Source organism: Galeopterus variegatus, unplaced genomic scaffold, assembly GCF_000696425.1.
Source record: "Galeopterus variegatus unplaced genomic scaffold, G_variegatus-3.0.2 Scaffold1889, whole genome shotgun sequence".
Lineage (NCBI taxonomy): Eukaryota > Metazoa > Chordata > Mammalia > Dermoptera > Cynocephalidae > Galeopterus > Galeopterus variegatus.
Genome location: NW_007728000.1, coordinates 161,220 through 172,894, shown reverse-complemented (window position 1 = coordinate 172,894; position 11,675 = coordinate 161,220). Strand labels below are relative to the sequence as shown.

The window sequence follows — 11,675 nt, the reverse complement described above, 5'->3', positions numbered from 1 at the left end:
GTCCGGTACGGGTGCGACACTGAGGGTTGCGATCCGTTGCCAGTCACGAAAAAAAGACAAAAAGGAAAAAAAAAAAAAAAGAAATAATTATAAACATAACATATGTTTGTATTAACATAAAGAGATTAACAGTCATATGACCCATCATCATACTTACTGAATGTTAGCATTTAATCATTTTGTGTCTGATATGTTGTTTTCTTGGGGGAAAAAATGTTTCCATTGAAGCCTTCTTTATATCCCTTCCTAGTTCCGCCCCTCTCCAACCTGCAGGTAATTCCTTTTCTGAATTTGGTGTGTATTCATCCTCTTCCTTATTTTATCCTTTTATTCCCTATTAAAATTTTTAAAAATTGGGTTAATCCAGTATTTGTCAATATCCTTCATCAATTTTTTTACCCAATAGTTTTGTCAAGAGTTTTTGCAGGTTGATAGATATAGTTTATCATATCATATTTTATAGTATTTGACCTATTAAAGAAATCATTTATACTTTTGTAGCTTAAAATTTAGGATGCACTATATACCATTATAGTGAAACGTCCAGTTTTCTCCCCAGAAGCAACAATCGTTATCAATTACTTGTGGATCCTTCCAGAAATACTTCCTGCATGTGTGAGCAAGGAAATATATATATATATTTTATACTTTCCCACCCTGCCCTTGGGTACATACTGTTTATTTATCCATTGCTCTCTTTCTGTACATTAAATTGTTTATAATTTTTTGCTGTTGCAAGCAGTGCTATAATGCCTCTGTTTGTACCTCTCTCCTTGTGCATATATGTGAGAATTTATTTGGGGTAGATACTGAGAACTGGAGTACTTAGTGGTAGGGTACTAATAAAGTTGAAGACTATAGTTCTCTAAAGTGATTCTCTGAAGTGATTGTTCCAGACACTGCCATTGGGTGAGAGTTCCCATTGCCCTATATCTTTGCCTATTCTTGAATATTGACATGCTTTTGATTTTTTTCAGTTTAATGAGTGTGAAATTTCATTGTGATTGTAGTTTATATTTCCCAGATTGAGGGTGTACATCTTTCTTGTGTTTACTGGCCATTTGGATTTCCTCTATATATTTATTTTTTATACTATTGACCCGTTTCTGTTTTCTATGGGTTGCTTGCATTTTTTATTGATATGTTAGATTTCTATTCACAGTTTTGACACTAGTTCTTTCTAGGTTTTGTAGGTTGCAAATATCTTCACCTATCCTGTAGCTTATCTTTTAGTCACTCATTTTTCTCTACAATCTTTGAAAATGTTCTTGTCCTGTGTGATTCTTTGTAAAATAACCTAACATCTTGTTATCACTGCACATTTCACTAACTGGTGGCTAAAGTGTATACTCCATGTTTTGTTATTTTTTTCTAGTGGGTCAACAACCTGGAGGTTGATAGCAGGTATAATTCGTGGCCTTCTAGTCTACAAGAGTTGCTTCGACCCACCTTTCCTGGTGTTATCCGGCAGATCAGGAAAAACTTGCATAACATGGTAAGTAAAACTTTTTATTGTCTGGCCATGAACTCCGTTTCTCCCTTGTCTACTTTTTTCTCATATGTGGAATGTTCTCTTCTCTCCTTTTCTAGCTGCTTCCCCCCACCACTACCACCACCACCACCACCACCAGATATGCTTCATATTCTGACTGAAAGGGCTTTGGAATGTCTTGATAATATGTAGGGCTGTAAGATGTTACAGCAGCATTACCGCCTCCATTTCCTCCTGGGTGAGGAAATGCTCCTCCTCATCCTAAACATGAAGGTTTAGACTGTTGTTTAAGTTTTTTTGTTTGTTTTTGTTTTTTATTTTAAGACTTTTTTTAGAGCAGTTTTAGGTTCACAGCAGTGTCATTTTAGTTTTAAGATCTCCTTTTTTACTCGAGGGTGTGTACTGCTACTGTTTTTCTTTAATATTTTAATCCCTAAGATTTAGTCATTCAATTTTATTGCTTAAACAAGTCTTTTTGTCAGTTTTTAGAGCAGTTTTAGGTTCACAGCAGTGTCATTTTAGTTTTAAGATCTCCTTTTTTACTTGAGGGTGTGTACTGCTACTGTTTTTCTTTAATATTTTAATCCCTAAGATTTAGTCATTCAATTTTATTGCTTAAATAAGTCTTTTTATCAACTCCTGCTTGTTATTTCTTCTTTCACTGCTTTAGAGAGATAGAGAGAGAGCATTCTCATTTCTTTCTCTTCCCTCACGTAGCTGCGAAAGGGGTAGGCCAAGGTCTGCTTCCTCAGGACTTGCAAGGGAAATTGCCTTCTGTACTTTTTAACTCTTGAAACCCCTTTTTGCCTTCTCAGTCAAAATTTCAGTCTCCTGCTCTCTTACCATACGTCTGAACTTTATTAAATGAGAGAATATGTGTAAGTTGCTTAGCACATAATGAGTGCTTAATTCTTGCTAGCTGTTGCTATGGTCTAGGAATTGGGTTCTGAATGAATTCCTAATTCTGACATCCTTCAAAGTGAATGTACAAAAAGGCAGTCTTTATTTTCTAAGGTGAGAGAGTTGATAAAACTTAGTTTTTGTTTGATGAGGAAAAGAAGAGGTGTCAGCAATCTGGAAAACAGTTCCCATGTTAACAGCATAAGTCCATAAGCCCTTCAGTATCAAATTCTTTGAACATAAAGGGAGGTAAACTGCTATTTGTTTAACTCCTCTTTTATGTGTTTCAAGAGTAGCTGGAAAAGGGTTGGTTTAATGTGCAAAGAATATCAGCATTTCTATAGGCCCAGGTACATTTGAATAAGTGTCATTTCATGTTTTCTTTTCTCTTTCTCCCACAGCTTTTCATAGTTGATCCTGCACATGAGACCACAGCAGAGTTGATTAACACAGCTGAGATGTTCCTCAGTAATCATATACCCCTAAGGTAACACTGGCATTGATTTGATGATATCAAATAATTCAGCTGAGGTTTTGTTTGTTATCTTTAAATGCAAGACTGTTGCTACTGAATTATAGGGTAAATATTAATAGAGCGGATTTTTTTTTTTTTTTTTAAAGATGACCGGTAAGGGGATCTCAACCCTTGACTTGGTGTTGTCAGCACCATGCTCAGCCAGCGAGCCAACTGGCCATCCCTATATAGGATCCGAACCTGTGGCCTTGGTGTTATCAGCACCCCACTCTACCGAGTGAGCCACAGGCCGGCCCAGAGGGGATGTTAATGGCAATTTTATCTTCCACTCAGTATGAAGCCATTATCTTTTGGGACTGGGAATTTAATTCTCAGTAAATAGAAGCTTACCACCACTGAATTATTAATAAGTAGCCCATATAAATATAGTGTATGGTCTTAGCTCACTTCCCAATGGAAGGGAATTTTCCTAGGTGTGTCCACATCACAAGGCCTATTTCTACTTTCAGCAGAGATATGGAGCTTTGCCAATAGCTTTTGTTAGACTGTGAAGGACTAAATGTATACATAGCCTTGTGTAGATGCAGACAGACACATTTATTTCTCTTGTGTTGCCAAAACTACAAACTGGGTACTGAGTGGCTGGGTTTCCACTTTTCAAGAACAAAAAATTTTCACATATAAGTCTTAAGATATTTTCACTTACATTCTGAATAATTCTGATAATTTTACATATTAATGAAATTCGAATTCTTGGAAAATGTGAAAATAAAGAAGAAAAGACCTCTTTAGCCAACAAATATTACTGTGTGCTCCATGCCCCCAACACTAAGCTGTGTTCTGATGACGTAATAAGGTTTTAGACCATGTTTGGTTTTTTAATAGATTATATTTTTTAGAGCCATGTTCATTAATATTTTTACATTATTAATTAAACTCCATAATTTACACTAGGACTAACTGTTTGCGTTGTACATGCTATGGGTTTTGACAAATGTGTAATGTCAGGTATCCATATTACAGTATCATATAGATTAGTTTCACTGCCTTAAAAATCCCCTGTGTTGCACTTATTTGTCCATCCCCTCATCCCCAAAACCCCTGGCAACCACTGATCTTTTTATTGTCTTTACCGTTTTGCCTTTTATAGAATATATTGTTGCAGTCATGCAGCATGAAGCCTTTTCAGCTTGGCTTCTTCCACTTAGAAATGTGCGTTTAAGGTTCCTCTGTGTCTTTTTGTGGCTTGATAGTTCGTTTCTTTTTATCACTGAATATTATTCCATTATATGGATATACCACAGTTTGTTTATCCATTCACCTGTTGAAGAACATCTGGTTGCTTCCAAGTTTTGGCAGTTAGGAATAAAGCTGCTTTATAAACATCCATGTGCAGGTTTTTGTGTGAACATAAGTTTTCAAGTCCTTTGGGTAGATACCAAGGAGCATGATTGCTGGATCGTGTGGTAAGAATATGCTTAGTTTTATAAGAAACTGCCAGACTGTCTTCCAAAATGGCTGTATCATTTTATATTCTCACCAGCAGTGAATGAGGGTTCCTGTTGTTCAACATCCTTGTTAGCATTTGGTGGTGTCAGTGTTTTGGATTTTGGCTGTTCTGATGGGTGTGTAGTGGTATGTTATTGTTGTTTTAGTTTCCAGTTCCCTAATGATAAATGGTGTTCAGCATCTTTTCATATGGTTATTCAACATCCTTGTTAGCATTTGGTGGTGTCAGTGTTTTGGATTTTGGCTGTTCTGATGGGTGCGTAGTGGTATGTTATTGTTGTTTTAGTTTCCAGTTCCCTAATGATAAATGGTGTTCAGCATCTTTTCATATGGTTACTAACCATATGTATGTCTTGTTTGGTGAAGTATCTGTTCAGATCTTTTGCCCTTTAATAAATTTAGTTTTCCTATTATTGAGTTTTAAGCATTTTTTTGTATATTTTGGATACCAGTTCATTATCGGATGGGTGTTTTGCAAAGATTTTCTTCCAGTCTTTGGCTTGTCCTTTCATTCTCATAACAGTGTCTTTCACAGAGCAGTTTTTAATTTGAGTGAAGTCCAACTTAATTTTTTCTTTTGTGGATAATGCTTTTGGATCTAACATGTTATTGCCAAACCCAAGATCACCTAAATTTTCTTCTCTATTGTCCTCTAGGAGTTTTGTAGTTTTGTGTTCAACATCTAGGTCTGTGATCCACTTTGAGTTAATTTTTGTGAAGTGCATAAGGTCTGTATCTAGATTATTTTGCATGTAGATGTCGAGGTGCTCCAGCACCATTTGTTGAAAAGACTATCCTTTCTCCATTTAATTGTTTGTCTTCAGTGTGAAGGCTAGGGGCTTTCGTTTTGTCTGGTCCCAGTTTTTTTGCCAACCAAACCAGAGATGTATAATGGTATCACTTTGTGGTTTATCCCTTTATTTTATTTATTTACTTATTTATTGTCAGTCAAATTTAGCAGTGGGGAGTTGTATATTAACTTTAGTGATTCGGATGTTAATAAGTTCTGCTAACCCATTACCATCTATAGATTAGCCTATTCCAATATTTAAAATTTTTAAATTTAGTAAACTGTAACCTTGGTTGTAGCTTTCTGCTGTAGGGCAATTGTAAATCGTTTTTTCCCCCTTTCCTTTTACCTATAATTCTCATATTGCCTGTGTTAAATCTCAAAATCCCCTCTTTTCTGTTCATTTTTACAGTCTGAAAATTCATTTCCCCTAATTTTTGTTTAAAAGCAGAACGAAACCTCCACTAAACCTATAGCAACACCCGTTATTCAGTAAAGGATTCTTTTCATCATGTGGAAGCAGCTTGTTCTAACAGTAGAAAAGTCTAAGCCACTTTTGAAAACCTTCTTTTTTATTTTGTAAGTGTTGTGTGTGTACCTTTGCCAACCATGTTAGAGTAGCATGTGAACTGTGTTTTTCACTTAAGGATAGTTTTCCTCTATTAGCTAATATATGAGGGGATTATAAGAGTGCCATTCCTTTTAACTGGTTGCCTACTTTGAGATGTTTCTTCTTTTTTCCCCTCCCTCTCCAGAATTGGTTTTATCTTTGTGGTTAATGACTCTGAAGATGTTGATGGAATGCAAGATGCTGGAGTGGCTGTTCTTAGAGCATATAATTATGTTGTCCAAGAAGTGGATCATTACCATGCTTTCCAAACTCTGACACATGTATGTTTTTGTTCAAATGGAAAATCATTTTTTGAATTTATTTTTTTAATTGAAACATCTTGATTATATATATTTATAATTTTTTTAAAAAATCGGACACTGTAAAAACAATATGTGGTAAGAGGATTTTATATTTCTTTAAAGAGAAAAAGTAAATTATTCACATAAACTCTATCTGTTTTGTATTTAAGGGGTTGCCTTTACTTTATTGATTCACTAACGTTTTGCTGTAATTTTGGCTAAGATAAGATTGCTTAGAAACCCTACTGGTGTATCTTAGTCTTGTACCCTTTGGTGATTTGAAATCATTCGTTAGTGTCTCTTGGCAAATGTGATATTCTCTACTTGTTTTAAAAAAGTTTACTTTTTTTCCCTTTGAGACTATTATATAATTTTTTATAAGGATTTAGTTTAATATTAAAGCCATAAAATTCTTATTGACTAACAGTCTGTGTTTTCCATTTTTACTGGAAACTCCGAAATGCTTTGATTTGTGTGTATATTGAAGACATTTACTTTCAAGTTCAAAGAAAGAATTCTTATTTTCTTATCTTTTTTCTACTTTTGAGTATAAACAACTTTATAAGTAACAGTTCTTTGATTTACAGATTAATGGTAACTGTTTAAAAAAATCGTGTTTAAAGCAATTGATTTTCACCACTTTTACCCCTAAACATGATGTTAATCTGCTGCTCTCTATATGGGATCTGAACCCTCAGCGGGAGTGCCGCCGCGCTCCCAAGCGCCGCACTCTACCGAGTGCGCCACTGGGCCGGCCCAACAAGTATTTTAAAGTCTGCTTTTTAAAGTTTTTTCCCCTTCATAGATATGTATAGGAAGGAAAGTATAGTATGAGTTTTAATTTCTTTTTGTTTACTTTTTATTGCAAAAGCAATACATACTCACTGTAACAAAATTCAGATAATACTAATGTCATTTTAAAATTTCTGCGTCTCCCTTCCCTAATCTCCCTTGAATGATTAGATTTTAACTGTACATGTATAAGCACAGTTTTGTTATTATTTGTTTTGGGTCTGTTTTTTAATTTTAATTTTAATTTTATTATTTTAAAATTTTTATTGAATCATATTTGATTATACACATTTTTGGGGCTCAGCATTGACATATGTTGCTCCCAATATTACGTACAGCTGATGCTTCTTCTGTCACTCTGGAATGGCCCTTGTGGAGAGAGACATCCTCTTTTCTTTGGTCTCTGCTGGTGACTCTCCTTCTGTCAGTGCACTCCAGTGGGTGGCTGACCATGTGCACAGTAGTTGTGGTGTCTAGCCGCTTTCACAGCAGTTGTGGTATTGTGGTGGCTGTGGTGAGCCACTCACATGGAGGTGATGTTTTTGGCATGGTCCTTGGCGCTGGCGGTGTGCCTGGTTGTGGGGGTGGTCCAGTCCCCGGCTCCACACCTCAGGTCCCAGGGTGGTGCTGAACCAGTTTTTGTGGGGACCAGTACTTGAGGTGTGTGGTTTAGCTAAATTGCTGCTTTGCTGCTGATTCCCTAAGGAAGGCTTTTTGTGCAGCTCAGGTTTTAATGGTTGACTTTATAGGTACTTTCAGCTCTCCAGAGACCCAGTACACCTGGGTTGTGTAGAAACTCTGATCTAGGCCTGAGTCTTTTCATCAAACTGCACCCCATGCAATTCTATATTCCTGACCAGTGTCATCTGAGTGGTCCTTTGCTGATTGGGGTGCCAATCAGCTGTCCTTGCTGTGCCCCAGTGTTCCCCTAGTGGGCCCATCTCTCCCACCACCCCTGCTGCAAACACTTCCCATGGGACGGGCTGTGTGCTGGTCCTTTGTGATGACCCACCAGCCTCTGAGTGGCTCCTTTTTTATGGTTGTTGTGGCTCCTTGCTTCTGTGTGGGTCCATGGGAACCCTATTAGTGGTCTTGCTGGCCTGGGGGTTGCCAAGGCCCTGTTCTCCCCCGCTGCCTCCAAGCAACTTCATCTGAAGGGCACAGCTGCAGCTTTTGCCAGCTCTTGCTCTGTGCCCTCAGCAGCTCCAGCCTTAAAGCAGCCATGGCACGAAATGATTGGAGTGGATTTTTCTTTCTTTCATTGTGGCTTCTCCCACCTTTGTGCACTCCATAGGTCTCTCCTTCTCTTCCCCTTAGCTCTAGCAGCCCCAACTTAGCTGTTGTTGCTTTTTTATAGTTGTAAATTGGTTGATTTATGAAAGAGAGTGACGCTGGGGACTGTCTATTCTGCCATCTTGACCAGAAGCCCTTGGGTCTGTTTTTTAAAAACAGGATTTATGCAACACATATTTTGTAATCTTTTCCCCCCTAAACATCACTGACAAGAATTATTTCAAGGATTACATATAAGTATTTGGATTTTTCATAATGCATTTTTATGTTTGGGACCTAATGTGCCTATAAACTGATTGAGTCTTTTTAACAATATTTAGTTTCTGATGTAAGAAGGCATCTTAATGAGGTTTGTGGAAAAGGGAGAACTTTGGATTTTTCATAATGCATTTTTATGTTTGGGACCTAATGTGCCTATAAACTGATTGAGTGTTTTTAACAATATTTAGTTTCTGATGTAAGAAGGCATCTTAATGAGGTTTGTGGAAAAGGGAGAACTGCTGACATGTCCCAATTTGACCTTCTAAGAAAAGTAGTCATATTTTCTTCTGTCTTCAGAAATCTTGTAATGGATGCTTTGAAATTTGGATTTAAAAGTGTGGTTGGTTACTTGGTTTTTCTTTCTTCAGGTCTATAACAAGGTGAGGACTGGAGAAAAAGTGAAAGTTGAATATGTGGTCAGTGTCCTGGAGAAGAAATACCCATATGTGGAAGTGAATAGCATTTTGGGGATTGATTCTGCTTATGATCAAAATCGGAAGGTAAAAACTGTTTGGCACTTCTCATTTGACTGCAGCGATGCACTGTCCTTACCTCCCTTTTTTGTGGGGACATGGTTGTTAATAATGGTGGTGGTGGTGGTTGAAGTGTTGGAACTTAGCATTTAAAAATTTAGAAACCAGATCATTTTTTAGTTTTTGAAAAAGTAGTTTATATTTTAGTTTTGTGAAGATATCACTTATTTTTAACTTGCATATTAACTTATAAATTGAAAAATAATTTCTTTTTCATAATGCAATGGCAGTACTTGGGTGAAGCATGTTCTGTATAAAATCTACTGGAAGTATAGTTGCCAGGGTATGATATACAGCTTAATGTATATCATATATTGGCACTAATTAGTTATTTAGACTAAGGATGGACATGTGTTAAGAAATGTAATAAACATAGTGGGAAAGTGTGGTAATAAGGATATAATATGGGAAATTTAAGTATTTCTTTATTTAAAGGTAATGTTTTTTTCTTGTAAGACATTAAATACAGTAAAGTACCTTTATCTATTATAAGTAGGAACAAGTTGGTCAGTATATCAAAGACATATGATAAAGCAAGGAATCAAAATACATTTCTGAAACATTTTAATTTAAAACATGTAAAAGTATATTTATTTATCAACTTTTTTACTTGTTTTCTAATCAAGGACGAGGACTTCAGTTCCTCTTTGGAGATTTGAGCTATCATTCCTTATCAACCATACTCAGATCTGAATAGGGAATCCTTCTAGATTTTTGTAATCTCTCTCCCAAGTCTTTTTTTTTTTTTTTTTTTAAAAAAAGATGACCGGTAAGGGGATCGTAACCCTTGGCTTGGTGTTTTTTTTTTTTTTTTTTTTTTTTTTTTTTTTTTTAAAATAAAGATGACCGGTAAGGGGATCGTAACCCTTGGCTTGGTGTTGTCAGCACCATGCTCAGCCAGTGAGTGAATTGGCCATCCCTATATAGGATCCAAACCCATGGCTTTGGTGTTATCAGCACTGCACTCTCCTGAGTGAGCCACGGGCCGGCCCCACTTATCTGGTTTTTAAAATAAAACAATATTGATATGGTGCACAGTGATTTTTCAGATTTACACACAGAGCAAGAATAGAAAAGGAGTAAGTGAAATGAAAAAAAAAGGAGGACCGCTTTGGGAATACCAAAGATTTGAGGAAATTTATGGAATTTTCTCATATTTCACATTTGCAAAATGTTTAAACTCTAATTTTAAAAAATCCAATTAAAGGAAAAGTGTAAGTAGCCTTTCTATTGTGAATGATTTGTATATCAAGAGTATTTGCTTGAAAGATTTTGAATAGAGTGGGCAAATTGGGAAAAATGTCATTTGTTACATGTTTACATGTGTTGAAATGTTTATTCTGCTGAAGAATTGAATGGTAGTATCATAGACCAAGCTCCTTAGTAGTTTACCAGACTTGTCCATTTTCCTCATCTGTACTGATTAAAGGCCGTTCCCTATACAAACAGATCATATAATTTAAGCCATTTAATTTCCTACCTATTTGAGTAGAAGTACTTTCAAGGCAAGGATGTTGAAGAGGATCCCAGGAGTCCTAAGAATATAGTAATTAATAAGTTTTTTAAACTGGAGGAGCTTCCCCCCTACACAAAAAAGCTCAAGAGAATGGATTCTTTTGAAATGATTATTTTTAGGAAAAATGACTGCTTTTAGCAAATGTCATTACACTTACAAATATCTGTGCCTTTTGTTACAAATATGAAGCTGTGGTATATTCTGTCTGTTACTTGAAAGAAATAATATTTCTAAAAGTAGACAGTACAGTTAAAGTAGAACTTTTAAACTGAAGAGAATATAGTCTGATAGGTATATATTTATATCTTTCAAAGCCAGTAAGATAATGACATTAGGAAAAGTTCTAACTTACACATGTTAACATTTTGCATTCAGCATATTAACCCTGAGTCTTTATTAATCTTAATTTTCATTTGTGAGTGGATCATTATAAAACTTTGCCTGAAATTAATGTTTGTTAATTATTTATCATTATTTAACATTTTTGGTGATCTGGTGATAGAAAATTTTCGCATGTAATTTTTAAGTTTTACTCTAATAATTGGGCTGCATAGTGTTATTTGGTCTTGTTTACAAATGGCAAAAAGTGGCTTTAAAAAACTATTTACATGCAGTAAAAAAGGAATGTATATAGTCAAAACACCTACCCCCCTCCCCCAACTTTAATTCAGTTGCTATTTCCAGAGAAAATCAATGTTACTTTTTTCTTGTCACTTAGAGTTATAATGTGGGTTTTTTTGGTTTGATTTTGTTTTAATTGATTGGAGGGGATGCTTTTCAAAGCTGAAATTAGATTAAAATTGAAGTTTTAGGACTTCTGTGAAAGAGTTGAGATTTCAAATAACAGAATTAACATGTAAGAGTTTTGGGAGTGTAAATTTAAAAACTTTAAACAATAATAAAGAGAAATGGCTGAAACTAGCCTAGAGGGCCTTTATGGCTGTGCCATGCTATAGTCAATCAGTTGAGTCTGTACCAACATTTAATACTATGGATAGATCTGATTAGAAACTACACAGTGTCCTTCTGATGACTGGTATCAGTTACCCAATTGAAGTACTTTTCTACTTGTGCTATCTAAAAACAGTTATAAGTAATGCTGCTAGTTTCAGAAAATATCAGTTACGGTGTGTTTAACAAGAATTTTTTTTTTTTTTCCCTTTTTGTCTTTTTTCGTGACCGGTAACGGGATCGCAACCCTT

General features: G+C 35.7%; 1 protein-coding gene across 2 annotated transcripts in view; it reads left to right on the top strand.

Moving 5' to 3' along the window:
• Nucleotides 1-11,675, top strand: part of UGGT1 (UDP-glucose glycoprotein glucosyltransferase 1) — a 120,978-nt gene that overhangs the window by 40,565 nt on the left and 68,738 nt on the right. For both annotated transcript variants that reach the window (XM_008579456.1, XM_008579455.1), the window contains exons 14-17: nt 1,376-1,495; nt 2,794-2,879; nt 5,922-6,057; nt 8,793-8,924. In XM_008579456.1, the coding sequence (XP_008577678.1) occupies nt 1,376-1,495; nt 2,794-2,879; nt 5,922-6,057; nt 8,793-8,924 (474 nt within the window). The remainder of the gene's footprint in view (nt 1-1,375; nt 1,496-2,793; nt 2,880-5,921; nt 6,058-8,792; nt 8,925-11,675) is intronic.